Source organism: Podarcis erhardii, assembly GCF_964252035.2.
Source record: "Podarcis erhardii genome assembly, chromosome: 5".
NCBI classification, from domain to species: Eukaryota; Metazoa; Chordata; class Lepidosauria; order Squamata; family Lacertidae; genus Podarcis; species Podarcis erhardii.
In genome coordinates this window covers 22354153-22368909 of record NC_138509.1, presented here as the reverse complement: position 1 = coordinate 22368909, position 14757 = coordinate 22354153, and the positions used below count along the sequence as shown (strand labels likewise).

Below are 14757 nucleotides of genomic sequence, written 5' to 3'. Positions count from 1 at the left end.
CAGAGAAACTGGATTCTAAACGTTTTGCTGTTGACAGTTTTGTTCTTCATGTAGTTGGAATGTTACAAACCATCACATCAGCTCAGCTCATTAGTGCCAGAGGCTTCATTGTCAAAAATACAATATAGCATAACTGACATTTCATTATTTGATTATAAAACTCACAGAGCAGACCCAGAGAGGCACCTCCCAACATAACCCAGACTAATTTTCCAACATGGAACATGAAGGATTTTGCTGATTTTTTTCCTGAGTGGCACTAATAAGATTCAAATAAACCTTTAGGAAGATTTATATATGCTAAGCTCTATTTCAGTAATCTTGACATTGTAAAAATGCCAGATGCCAGTTTGTTCGGCGGAAACACCTGCTGAAGTGCTATATTCATGCTACGGCAATATTTAGTTTAGAGTCACACATGGTCTGGCTTTATGCCTTTCGTGCATAAAATTGTTTATGGTTTATGCTGTTGACATTGGTTTGGTCACAGGCTTAGGAGGATGCTCCTTCAGAATAACAATTACATTTCGACTGCCAGTGAAATGTTCCACCCTGCCATGGTTCAGAAAGGATTGGAATAACAGTGAGTTTGCACAGTCCATGTAAGTGGTAAAGATATTTGCATCAGGGAAAAGAAACATGCAAATTCTGCTTTTAAAGAGCTTTCTCTTCCCCACTCCACGATTTAATGTTCTCTGGCTGTCCCTATTAAAATTTAAAACGTGCATTTGAGTGCCAAACTTTGGATTTAAGCCCTCTGCCCCCCAGGTCTCCAGAAAGCCATTCCACTTCTGAGTGGGATGGTGTTGCGGTCAGATCATGTGGCCTTCACACACAGCGGGGGCTGGGGAAGCCCCAAGTCATGGCCCCCGGCTGGCCAATCCGGTTGGCCGGGGGGCATGGCTTACTCCAGGGGTCAGCAAACTTTTTCAGCAGGGGGCCGGTCCACTGTCCCTCAGACTTTATGGGGGGGGGTCGGACTATATTTTGGAAAAAAGAAAGAAAAAAAGAACGAATTCCTATGCCCCACAAATCACCCAGAGATGCATTTTAAATAAAAGGACACATTCTACTCATGTAAAAACACGCTGATTCCCAGACCGTCCGTGGGCTGGATTTAGAAGGTGATTGGGCTGGATCCAGTCCCTGGGCCTCAGTTTTCCTACCCATGGCTAACTCCTTTTAAACCATAGCACTGCAAGCGGATCTCCCTCTTGTTCCGGCTTCTGCAGATCTCCCGCCCTCCGGCCCTCTTTTCATGCGTTCAACATATTGGCCTTGCTATGGACCTTGCTTGGTTGCCACTGAGGGGCCTGGTAGGAATTTTTCCCCTTGGCAGATTGGCACTGGCCATTTGGTTTTTGCCTACCTCATAGCAACAACTTTGTAAGGTTTGGCAGTTAGGCATTGGTAAAACCTTGTTCAGGGGAGGGGACGTATGGCTAAAGAGTATTCCATACTAAAGGGTATTCTCTTAAAGGAATCTGAGGGGCGTGGTCTCTGTTCAAAGTCCAGACGGGGCTAGGGCCATGGCACAACCCCCATCGGTGACCCTGGGGGAGATCCTAGTTGATGTGCTCTCCCTACTGGTGGTTAACCCTTGTGGGACTTCCTGCAGGTGGGCAGGAGTCAGCTATAGTCGGTTCAATTCCAGTGCCTAAGCCAATACCGTTCACATTCTGTAACCAATAAAGTTGTGGCCTAAATTTTGCCCATTAACCTAAATATGGTGTCCACTCATTATTATTCAACAAAAGGGGGGGGGGCTCGGGGTCTTGACACGCAAGTGAAATCTCTGAGGGAAGGGTTGGCTACTTCTTGATTCTTGTGCTCAGGCACGAACTCATACATGTGCACGAACCCTGGCAAATAATAATAATAATAATAATAATAATAATAATAATAATAATAATAATTTATTATTTGTACCCCGCCCATCTTGCTGGGTTTCTCCAGCCACTCTGGGCGGCTTCCACAGAGACCAAAAATACACTAAAATGTCACCCATTAAAAACTTCCCTGAACAGGGCTGCCTTAAGATGTCTTCTGAATGTCAGGTAGTTGTTTATTGCTTTGACATCTGATGGGAGGACGTTCCACAGGGCGGGCGCCACTACCGAGAAGGCCCTCTGCCTGGTTCCCTGTAGCTTTGCTTCTCGCAATGAGGGAACCGCCAGAAGGCCCTCGGCGCTGGACCTCAGCGTCCAGGCAGAACGATGGGGGTGGAGACGCTCCTTCAGGTATACTGGGCCGAGACTGTTGCTCTTTCTGCTATTTCTCACACTGCTGCCAGCAAGATTCATTTTGAACTGTTCAGATATCACAGACAATCGTAGTGTTTCTAGTGCAGTATTAAAGCAAAATAACATCTCTCTACTTTTTGATAAGCTTGTGACTATGCTGATCCTTCCCTGCCCCCAATTGTCCAAACACAAAATACCAGTTCACTGCTATTCAGATACCTATTACCTCCTCTCCAGATGGCAAATGTGGCTGAATGAGCTACAGATGCTCTAAAAAAAATACAACCAGTTATGTTCTGAGAATCTGTACTATTTAATACTTTATTTATATTCAAAGAAAAAGGAAAACTTGCGGTCAGTGTTGCTTTCCCAATCCATCTGATTTAGAAGCTAATGCAGGACATATTACAGGCAGAGAAGGGGTATCAGTAATAGGGCCTTTGTTTCTTTTTGTGTGAAGGGGGAAACTTAGATAGTGACCTTTAGTGTGGGACTATAACAAAAACCCTAAGCATGTTTACTCAGAGGTAAGCCATCTTGAAAGCAAGGGGGCTTACCTTTGTGTAAAGCCATTTATGATTGGATAGCACAGTGTTAATATGTACTAAATTGTACCCCTATTTTAATCTACTGTCAAGGAGTAATTATATATATATTAGGAGACATCTGAAGGCAGTCCTGTATAGATTTACTATGTTTTTATATATGCTGAAAGCCACCCTGAGTGGCTGAGGCAACCCATTCAGATGGGCAGGGTACAGATAAATAACTACTACTACTACTACTACTACTACTACTCAATTATTATTTACAGGTTTTCCCTCCTTATCCTGCCTTTGATCATTCACTTGTCACTCTTGCCTCTCCCATTCATCCATTCTCTCCATTCTCCTCTGCCTTTGTGATTTTCACCCACTGTTTGCAGAGTTGTTGACATACATGGGATGCAGGTATCTCTCTCCTTTTCCCTTCTTTATTTCACACTTTTTGTAGCGGACACTAAATAGGGAGATGGAGCCCGTCATCTTCACTTCCTAACAAGTGTGCTTGTGTGATACCGGTGTTTGCAAACAACTGTTTGCCACATTCAAATTTTTGCATTTTCATATGTACAGTTAGATAGCGTCAGTGTATATACACACATATACAGTGGTGCCTCGGCTTACAAACAGCCCTGTTTACGAACTATTCGGTTTACAAACTCCACAAAACCGGAAGTAGGTGTTCCGGTTAGTGAACTTTACCTCAGTCTGCGAACGTAAGCCGAATGGTGGAAGGGCACCGGTGGCAGGAGGCCTCATTAGGGAAAGCGTGGCTCGATTTAAGAATGGACTTCCGGAACGCATTAAGTTCGTAAACCAAGGTACCACTGTATAAGCTGTGGCTCTTCCAATGTTAGTGCTGATTTAGGGCATCCCCCCCCCCCCCGCATATGAAGCTTCAAGGAGTCATTGCTCCAGTGAGGTTTGCCATGTGAACATAAAACCCATGTTACAAATGCATCAGCTTTGCTTTCTCTCCCTCGTGATGTGGGAAAGTGGTGTGAAGTTTGCTCACATCACATATTTGGAAACCCTCTACATTTTGAATTAAAGCAGTGCTTTTCCAACCTCTTTATCTTTGAGGAACTCCTCCCATATCAGCATCTAACAAACCTGCATGCGTTAGCCACAGAAGCATCATGTATTGCATTCTGGGAATGTTCTAGATTTCACAGTTGGTTCTCATTCGGTGATGGGTCAGGTCTGCTATCTGTTTGTTGGGTCTCAACAAAATAAGATAACATTTGAGGCCACACCCTACTCTCTTGTGTCACTGCACACTGCTGGGGAAGATTAGAGGAGGTGAGCACCCTGTTTTCCCAAGGAAAGTTAAGCACCATTAGGGATGAGGGAATTATCTGCTGAACTCAGATTCCAAAGTAGGCTCACCTGCTTCAATTCAAGTGGATCATGACTTGGTCAGTTCACAGTCCACTTCAGAATCCACAATATTACTGATTCCTTTACAAGGACATACAGGGGTTGCTCACTGCCCCCATTCCTCTAAAAATGTTTTTGAAATATACTCAGAGTCGAGTGTGAATTTCATGCTCTTTATTCAGCTCATAGTAGCAATGAAAGAAACTTTCCCCAAAACATCTAGCTATATATGCATTATTTACACAATGGGCCCTGCGTGATTGGCTAATTTCAGGCTGTTCCTGTAGGCCAATCAGTTAGAGATACACCTCCTCCAGAAGCTTGATTGGCTGCTCCTGCAGGCAAATCAGGTTGCTGATTCACTTCATCCAGGAGCCTGATTGGCTGCTCCTGCAGGCCAATCAGGTCGCAGATTCACTTCCACCTGGAGCTGGATTGGGTGGCTCCTGTGGACCAATCAGACTGCTGCATTCTGGATCCTATTGTTCTAGGATTCAGCTCAGTACATAACAGTTTTTCTTCTCTTTCTTTCTTTTCAAAATAGAGTAGCCAGTCACCCACAGCCTAGAGCAGCTAATACATGGGGCTCCTTGCTGCTGCACACTTTGGGTGCAGATGCAGTAAGTGCTCTGTCATTTGATGACATCCCATCTCTCTCCAGAGGAACTTTGCGGGGGGGGGGGAAACATGGCTGCCCCTCCCCGACACCTTTTTCTGTCAAATTCTGCCTGAGGGTGGCAAAACGCTAGCACATTCCATCTCTCCCTGTGGGACTTGCTGCTGTATTCTCAAAGTGTGAGGCATCAAGGTGTCCCCCACACAACCCACTCCAGACTGCAAGCTACCTTATGTCCTATTTGGAAAAGTTCAAAAGAAGATTTTGTTTTATTTGAGGGATTGGGGCAGTGTGCAACCCTCAGAGCACCTTGTAAGAACTTCACTTTTTATGTTTCTGCAGGATTTCCCTTTAAAACTCCACCTGGAAAGTCACATGACTTGCTGGGATGGACTAGGCTTAAATGGGCCCATCCATCCCTTTGCACCATTACAGCATTAATAAGAAGTGCCCAATAAAGGAATCTCAGGGTTTGTGGAACACTGGTTTAAAGTATTGCAAAGGATTATATGTGGTAATCTTCAGAAAATACCCAGTACCCACTACTGCTGGCTCCCAAAATGTCTACCGATAAGCAGTATGTGAAATTATTACTATTATTTTCTGGGGAAATGAAAGCTGCAGCCCTTTATACAGTTACTCGCAAGTAAGTCCCGTTGAATGCAGTGGGACTTACTTCTAAGAAGACATGCGCAGGACTGCATTAAAGAAACATTTTATTTTATTATTTTTTTGTAGAAAACAAACATCATAGAAGCCAGTGTCCAAATCCTGTCAAATAAGCTAACTTCCCACTCACAGTTTAACAGCTGTTTGCTCTGATTTTTATAAGGTTCCCTCACGAGTGTGTCAAAACAATGCTTTACTTCATGTCACCATTAGCATAGCTGTAAACAAACTGAGCCGGTGGTGGGAGAGCTTCTGTCTGAAATAATATGGGTAAGTGACATGTTTCGCTTGTGATTTTTTTTTCCTGGAGAATTTTAGCTGACTCTGTGCCTTGAGCATTTCAGACACTCTCAAAAGGGATTAGGCAAAGTGTCAGGGGAAAACACTGACAGATCTGTGTTTTCTAACCCAGAGAGGCATTGGCTTGAGATTGCTAAAAACAACAACAACAACAACAACAACAACAACAACAACAACAACAACAATGTTATATTATCTGATAGGCATTCACTGACGCATGAGGTTTTGCCCTACAAAACACAGCCCTCCCATTGGTTTCTACAATCTCACACCAGTTAAATATCTAAGCTATGAGGATTCAAGTCTTGTAGACTAAAACACCATAGCCTAGGACACACTGACACAGGCATTAGCAGGTGCCTGCAAAGATACAGCAGTGTTTTGCAAGATGCAATTTGGGCAGATCTAACTTCCTATTCTTGAGAATCAACTGCCATTCCTATTCTAACAGATTGCACTATGAGCCAAAAATGGCTTAGAAGACCATTTTGGGACATATTTTTCTTTTCTTTTGGAGACTGTTGAGTCAAATATCCTCCTCAGTTTCTCCACCTGAGAAAAGGGTGCAGAATTTCAGGATACAGTTAATATAATTTGGAATTATTAGACTATGGTTAGAGGCAGCAAGAGGTTTGGTTCTAATCCTTCCATTACTCTACTTTTAGTCCACTGTTTCCTCCATCCATCAATATGAGCTAATAATAGAGTCTCGTGCAATATTATGCAAACCAGAATTTCTCAAAGGGAAGTTTTCAGGGGTGGTGAGAATGCTGGAGTATTTCAACTCTATGCAACTCCATCACCTCAACTTTATTTGGAAAGAAAAGGCCCTGTTGCTTTGTTCTTCAGATGTTTAACCATGTGTACTTTTAGAAGGGAAATTTGAGAAATCTTGTTGTTTCTCTTTTAATGCCTAAAACAGGTTGTGTATACAGATTATTGTCTCATGCCTGGTGATTAGATCATTGGAAAGAGGTCTGCTGAAGGTAGAAGAAAGCTGAAATCCTACACACACTTACCTAGGAGTAAATCCCACTGAAGTCAATGCAACTTATTTCCAAGTTAACAGCTATAGTATTGTGTAGTAGAAGGCCATTGCTGTTGTTCCTTTAACCACTTCTAATATGCCTATTGTTTCTAATCTTTGTGGCACCACTTCCTTGTCCACCCCTAATAAGGAACTGCATACCTCTGTGTGACCATATGATTAACTTCACATTATCATGAATATGTATTTTAATTTTTAAATCTTTCACTTCTTCATTTCCTTGAAATTCATCATCATATCCATTGCCTCATCCTTTGGCAATGTGTTTGCTTTGCAGGCAGGCTTGATGATGTTCAGAGCAATGGCTGCTCCTTAAACAGAGAGCCTTAATTTCCTTCAGCTCTGAAAACAGTAGCAGTACTGTACTCAGTATTTTAAATTTTTGCCATAGTAGTAAATGTGCATTAAATTTGGATTTTCACCGTGGACTCATATGATCCACTGTAATGGTTGCATGTTCAAGTGTGGAACAGTTACTGCTTCAGTTCTCCCAATATTGCTTCATCTAGAATTGTTACAGTTCTTCCTTATCAACATGCAGTTATATTTCAGTGTTTCTCATGTAAACAGTTGCTTTGGGCTGCCTGTATCTTTCTCAGTATTCTTTGGTGTTGTCTTCATTCCAAAAACATAATCTTATTCATTGACCAGCTCTTGAATTCTTTTATTTGCTTGAAGTGGGCTGTGTTTGTAGGCTTTTGCTTCTTTTGCGTCTTTAGGCATACTTCAAGAATAAATTCCCTTTTCCCCATAAAACTCCATACTTCCCCATATGCAGGGAATGGGTTTTATGGAAATCACCCCCACCCCAGAAGGGAAAGCTTCCTTTTCTGTCTCGGCCTCGGTACTTGATTTGCCTATTTTTGGCTGCCATCCTACACCTGCTTACCTGGAAATAGACTCCATTGAACTCAGTGGGACTTACTTTTGAGTATACATCTATAGCAGGCATGTCCAACTCTATAGAGACTGTGATCTACTCCCAGTATAATAAAACTGGGTGTGATCTACCCATTGAGATTGCACATAGCTGTTGAGCTTTTTTAGGGGGGGGGAGACCTAAGTTGTTGAGCTTTTTTTTTAGGGGGAGGGACCCTTGCATTAAATAGCTCATCCTAAAGCAGGCTTCCTCAGACTCGGCCCTCCAGATGTTTTTGGCCTACAACTCCCATGATCCCTAACTAGCTGGACCAGTGGGCAGGGATGATGGGAACTGTAGCTTCAAAACATCTGGAGGGCTGAGTTTGAGGAAGCCTGCCCTAAAGTCTGCAGCTCTCACTCATTCACACACACTAACCGCAGACGCAGGAAAATAAGGCATTCACTAAAGCGCCGGCGCAATCGACCATGGTCGACAATGAACGCCACAGGATCAACCGATGGATCGCAATTGACTGGTTGGACATGCCTGATTGCATATTTAGGCAGCAATCACATGGACCTTAAGAATAAGTTGCTTAGAACACAGTGGGAAGTATTTCTGAGTAAATATGCATAGATTTGAAATACATGCCCCTTTTTCAGTCTGCAGCTTTTGATCTTCAGTGCAGTGCCAGCCACTTGTATTTCAGTTACTTCCACATCACATGCAAGATGTAGGAGTTATGTTGCTATACCACAAGCCAATGTGGTGCCCTCCAGATACAACTCCCATCAACCACAACCAGGGTGACCAATGGTCAGGGACGATGGGAGTTGCTGTCCACCAACATTTGCTCAATGTTTGCTACTCCTGACACAGCACCAGAATTAGAGAGTCCTGGCTTTGTCAGATGAGCTGAACTGCAATGTTGCATGAGCTTTGATCTGATCTCTTTATCAGTGTTTCCAAATGCTAAATGTCTCAGCCTCATATAGTATTCATCTATTCCCTCTGCAGCTGGCCATGTTGCTTTCCCAAGCATACAGATTTTAAACTCAATGTTGGCTTTAGGGTCCAAATAATCTAAAGAGGCATTTTACGTCTGCTTGGAACTTCTCCTCCTGAATAATGCAAGAGGCAAAGCTCTTTTCCTGGTATTGTTACTGTAAAGGCCAGATATATATTTTACAGTCCTATTATCCATTTTCTCCCTCACCTTGTACCTGCAGTGCTATCCGAATGTACTTCCCATGATGAGGACATTGGCAGTCCTCAAGAAGCCACGTTGGAATTGGAGAACTGACATCTGCAATTTGCATCTCTTCTGTTCCCCCAGAGAAGGAAGCCATTTTTTTCTGTCACTTGTTTGCTTTCCTGGTCCATTTCTAGGCTTGGATTTCTCATCTGTACTGATGTGCAAAAGCACAAGCAGCCCACCTTTCAACATTTGAAAGGAAGAGCCAAAAGTCCAAATGGTTTTTGCACAACTCAGCCCCTCTACAGTTTTCCCCCTTCAACGGCAACCCACACAGAATATTGCAGGGGAGTAGTGAGCAAATGCCTCCCTACTTCCAATTACCCATTTTGCAGAGATATGGGATTTGTCTGCTGGCAACGGGAGGGCTGGGAGGGAAGGACCTGTTGTGTCAGGTGTGGGCAGATCCCATTTCAAGCTGGCCCTAGACTCAAAGGAATCTGGGATCAACTCTGAAATAGACTACATCCTTATGAGACAGTGGTATATGCCTCTTGAGCCTACAACTACCCCCACAGTCAATATTGCTATGCTTTACCTCATTCACCAGATAGACTATCACAGGAAACCCTCAGTTGCCTTCAACTAATATCTTTGATCCAACAGCCTTCAACTTGCTTTCCTTTCTCACCTCCACTTCTTCTGTGTGAGCTGCCTTCATCTGAAGTGACAGGCACACAGTTTCAGAACATGCCACTGCACAGCCAGTGTTACTGTTCTTCAAAACATGGCTTCTGTAAAAAATATATGGCTGACCAGTGGCTATGAACTCATAAGGTTGAGTTTCAGTCTCTCCTTGTAAAATAGGAGGCTTTGTTTTATACGGGCACTTCTCATTGATCTTCAAAAGGATTTTCTAACGCTCACAATACATGTTACATTTTATCACCCTGAAACTTTTCCAGCTCAAAGTGGCTCTCTCACAGCTGCGTTTTTCATTTGTGAGGAGAAAGATGCAGGGTTCCCTCATCTTTCCTTTGCTTTCTACTCAGAGATGAGATGGCAACTCAGAGAGGAAAATTTTGAGCTGAAAATGACAGAAGAGGAATCTAAAGGAGCTTCTCCCCAATCTAAGCCTGAGATGCCCAATAACTCCTGAATCGTAGATAGTTGTCACAAAACTTTCATTTAAATGCAGCAGCTTTAGACCTTGACACCACAAGTCATGGCAATGCTTGGAATCCTGCGCAGTGCCTGAAATTCTTCCACAGAGTGTAACACAATAGATTTTTTGAGAATTTAAATATCAACAGCAAATTTAAAAGAAAATTGAAAGCTTACCCATGAATTCAATTCCTAAATGGTGAGCTATACACCAAGGAAAGCATGTAAATGAAGGACAAAAGAAAGAGAAGGTAAACATTAGTAAGGAGCCATTGAAACCAAATACATTATTACAAGCTGTAAGCAAAAAAACATTTGAGCCTGATTCATGAATGTATCGAAATTGCTAGGATACTCCTATATGACATAGAGTGCTAGAATTTGGTGCACATATAGTCCAAAAGCATTCCTGTTAATAGACAATACATATAATTGGGACATTTGTACACCTCTCCATCAAAGCAAGTGTACCCCAACATTGTTGTGGAATTTCCACACTAAATCCTACATGTGTAGAATTCGTAGCACATACAGTCAAAAGATGCTGCTTCCTGGAAAACGTTGCCAAATGTATATGAAGTATATCCCCCAAAAGTTGAAGTTTTCCATGTCTCCAAAAATATATTTTAAAAAACATATATTACAATACAAGGCACCATGATTAATAAATACATTTAGAAATGACACGCATTGGGGGCATGTGGGACTGCAGTGGGGGAGAAGAGGGAGGGAAAGCCCTATTATTTGTGGAAGAGAATTCTGACTTTTGCTTCAAAGGATATCCCCCACTTTAGGGTCCTTCAAACCAACTAAAACCTGGAAAAAGATTATCTAAGACAATATGGTTACTTTACTTGAAATGTCTAGAAACAGTGCAGTTATACACATCTCCCTTGGTGTGTTTTTTTCTTGTTTATGTATTTCATGCAAAAGGTTCTTTTCCTTCCCTTTCCTTCATTCTGTAGGAATTTATACTTGCAGGTATGGTAGCTGTTCTTTTGAATGACTGTACTTTAATCATAGTTATCATTGTTGTTGGCTTGATGTTTAAACAACTTACAATTGCTAAGCAACCTCAGAAATGCAGGGTACATCATGAGAGCAACAATGCAAACCTCAAAAGCTTTTCTCATAAGTGTTTCACACAATAGTTTGGCAGTGTTGGTTCAGCAATGTTCAGATGCTTCAGAATGTCCTGTACTTTCCAAAGTAGCTAAAAATAAATGCCACCTGGAAGAGAGACCTTCGGAACGCTGAATACTGATCATGTATGCTTTATATGGAATTATTTAAAATAGAACACTGCTTATCTCACAAGAAATAGCTCCAAGTGGTATCAGGAACCTTCAGAAACAAATATCTGCTTGCATTATATAAGTTTTCAGCCTGGTTTTTACACTGCTATGGCTACAATCCAGCTGGACGTTCTCTTGTAGGGCCCACATAACATACCAATCCTTTCCTGACTTGCAATTTTCACACTCCATGTCGCCCCCCAGCAGCAGCTTTCCTCCCTGAAGATTTCAAATGGATGAAGAGCAACACATTATTTGAATTTCTACTGGGTGAAAGGATCCATTTGCTTTTGATCTAGATCTCCACTTCAGTGGGACTTGTTCAGGATAACAAACCTGTGAATTGTTTCCAGGATGTGTGCTTCTTAAAGTATATGTTTATTTTATAACAGACAAACAGCATCTGGAGAGCATCCAGTTAATAAGAGATGGACCAAATTTCATTGTGTCATTCAGACACAATGGCTACAGGCAAGCCCCTTGCACCCACTGAAAGTTCACCAGGATAGCTTGAAGTTACAGAAATCCAGTTTCCATGGTGTTTTGATAGAAAATAATCATAGTGATGCATAATTTGCCAAACATTTCATATTGCCCACTGATCATTCATGCAAATAGGCTTGCTTTTTGCTGTACTTTGATCATACACAAAAGCATACACAATGGCTCTGCTGGATAGCTAGAAAGGGCTAGGCATACCTTTCACTGAAATTAATGGCTTTCACCCCCAGACCACTTAATCCTACACTGTAATGTTCTAAAATATATTTGTAGTGGTGGTGAGGCTATGTGCAATGATTGACTGAAATGACAGAGTGGCTTAGGACTCTTAAGACTCTTGTTGACTTCATAGTAAGTCAACGTCAAAGTAAGTAATGTCAAAGAGGAAGCAGGCTGAAAATCCTATGGGTGGAAGAGTAAGCAATAAGCAGCCTTGGAAAGGAGGACCAGAGGCCCCAGAGACATGGGTCAAGGTAAGGCAGAAAAGAGCTGGTAGAAAGGAGATGGGACTACAAGCAGGAGAAGTATACTGCTCTGGGATCCACAATTAGATTCAAATTAAGACACTATATATTTGGCTGCAAGACTCTTGTCCCGTTGATTTCAGTGGGACTTAGTCATGCCTAACTTTTTCTGGATTGTATCCCAGAGATGTGGAGAATCTCATTTAAAGACATATGAACATGTGAGGTCCAAACAAAAGAACTGTTAAAGGGTGAGCTCTTATGCTGTGAGCTAAGGGAAGAGTCACAGCTCAGCAGGAGGGCACAGGCTTGGCATGGAAAAGGTCCCAGATGCCATCTTCAGTATCTCCCAGACTCCTGAGAAACACTGAGAGGGCTGAGAAAGACTCCTGTCTGAAACTGTGGAGAACTGCTGCTGAATAGATTGACCAATTGTTCCCATATTGGTTATTTCACTAACCCTTATTTTGAAATTATAGAAATATGTGGCATTCAAACACCCAATGTGTGCTTGAAAGATAACACTCAACCACGTTATGATACATGACATCCACATAAGTGTTTGTCTGAGGAAAAAATATGCTAATACAGTACAATATTTATTGTGCATGGTTTATTTGGTTTGGTAAACCAGCTGAGATACCAGTAGTTTGCTTCCTTTCCAAAATATGTTATCTGATCTCCAGGAAATGAGAAATTCAACTATAAAGCAAGATCAAGCTATGCTCCTTTTGAAAGTCTATGCAGAAGAGCTGATAAAGAAATTTTATTTTCAAAAGTGGGTCAAATACGTTACAGAAATAACAATGCTTTTCTATGGCAATCTGCCATCTCCTTCAAAGGAACAGTGGTGTATGATAACAGAGAAAGGAATACTGTTGTCTTTTCTATTAAAAAAAGTGAATGGGAAGTTGTGTATGTTTGTGAAAGCCTATGAAAGAAGTGCTTTGTCTTAAGAACAGGCAAACAATCAGAACTGAAACAATGTTCCCCAGTCGTCAAAAGCTGAGCATGTTTGTTTGATCCCAGCCATTAAAAAGGGGGAAGAGGGTGTCACCAGTAGGATATAGGGATCCTCTCAAGAAAGCAATTCTACCCCATCCCAAAATGCCTCTGGTCTTCTACAAACATGATGTCTCCTCAAAATTCTTCCTAAGGACCTTCACATTTGCTTGAATTTTGCCGCAGATGAAATTTCAGTGGAAACTCTAAGCCAGTGGTGTCCAAACTTTTTTCAAAGAGGGCCAGATTTGATGAAGTGAAGGGCCGTGGGGGGCAACCAAAGGGCCAACCAAAGTTTTTTTAGGATTGGAGTTGTTGAGCATCTTTTAGGATTTAAGTTGTTGAGGGTTTATTTTAGGATTTTAGCCTGGGAAATAAACTGCCACAGGGGCCAGATTAAACCAACTAGTGGGCTGGATTAGGCCCCCGAAATGGACATTGGACATGCCTGCTCTAAGAAAATGTTCCTGCTCTAGGGAGGGCAGGAACAGACACCCATTGGCACTAGAGAAACAACTCATCAAGGTTAACTAGATAGTTGCTGAAGCTGCTTGATAGTTTGATGTCAGTGATGGCTGATACTCACTGGGAATCTTAGGGTGGAAGGCAGAGAGGTCAACCATAGGTTGATTCAGAACCAGTGATAGGGAGAGTCAGCTAATTCGTATTGTGGTCCTGTTCCCATGCTGAATTCTCCAAGGGCAAAACTGAGACTGAAAAGGAGGAAGCTGACAGCCGGGGCCACTCCCCAAGGTGGTTTTAGATAAGAAGAAAGACAGTTGGAGATGGTCAGGGGTTGGTGGAGCAATGCTCCATTGACCCTAATGGACTAGTCTCCAAATGCATGTCTCACAAGTCTTCTCTCCAGGCGTATGGGGCCAAATAAGGCTTTTATTTTGGAGCAGACATGGTTTTTTTTTTAGATACAGGAATAACTACAAAACACCTAATTGGTCATCTCCCAAGCCAAAGCCCCTTAGATGGAAGAGCAAGAGTTTCAAGGAGGCATTTTTATAGGGAGGGAGTAAACCCCTCCCACCATTTTGCAGTCTTCATTGGGAAAACACCCCCCTATTGTATGGGCAGGTAGTCCCTCCCCCTACCTGGCCTGATCACCTTGGCAACGTCTCCCCAGGTGGCATTGGGCAACTGGCTGAGGTAGGCGGAGACCTCCAGGTATCCCACCTGGGGAAGGTGAAGCCTAACCTGTGCTAATGGTACCACATAAGGTCCAGGGGGCTGCACTCGAGCATGCAAAGGGTGCCCCCCCATTTAATGTGGGGAGTAGTCATTGCAGGAGTATTCATAGGTGGCATGGCACTTGATTATCAAATGCCAAAAAAATAAAGAACAATGGATAGCTATTGCATACATTCCCTGTTCATGAGCTTCCATGGACATCTCAACGGCCACTTGTGGTCTGGCCCAGCAGTGTAGTTCTTTACGTGCTTTTTCATTTGCCAGAAGAAAGGCTAG

At 42.5% G+C, this 14757-nt stretch overlaps 1 protein-coding gene across 2 annotated transcripts in view; it reads right to left on the bottom strand.

Moving 5' to 3' along the window:
- NRG3 (neuregulin 3) overlaps positions 1-14757 on the bottom strand; it is a 619340-nt gene that overhangs the window by 107293 nt on the left and 497290 nt on the right. Inside the window, exon 4 of one of the 2 annotated variants that reach the window (XM_081861188.1) lies at positions 10197-10223. The exons of the other annotated variant lie outside the window; for it this stretch is intronic. Within the exon in view, the coding sequence (XP_081717314.1) occupies positions 10197-10223 (27 nt within the window). The remainder of the gene's footprint in view (positions 1-10196; positions 10224-14757) is intronic. 2 annotated transcript variants of the gene reach the window in all.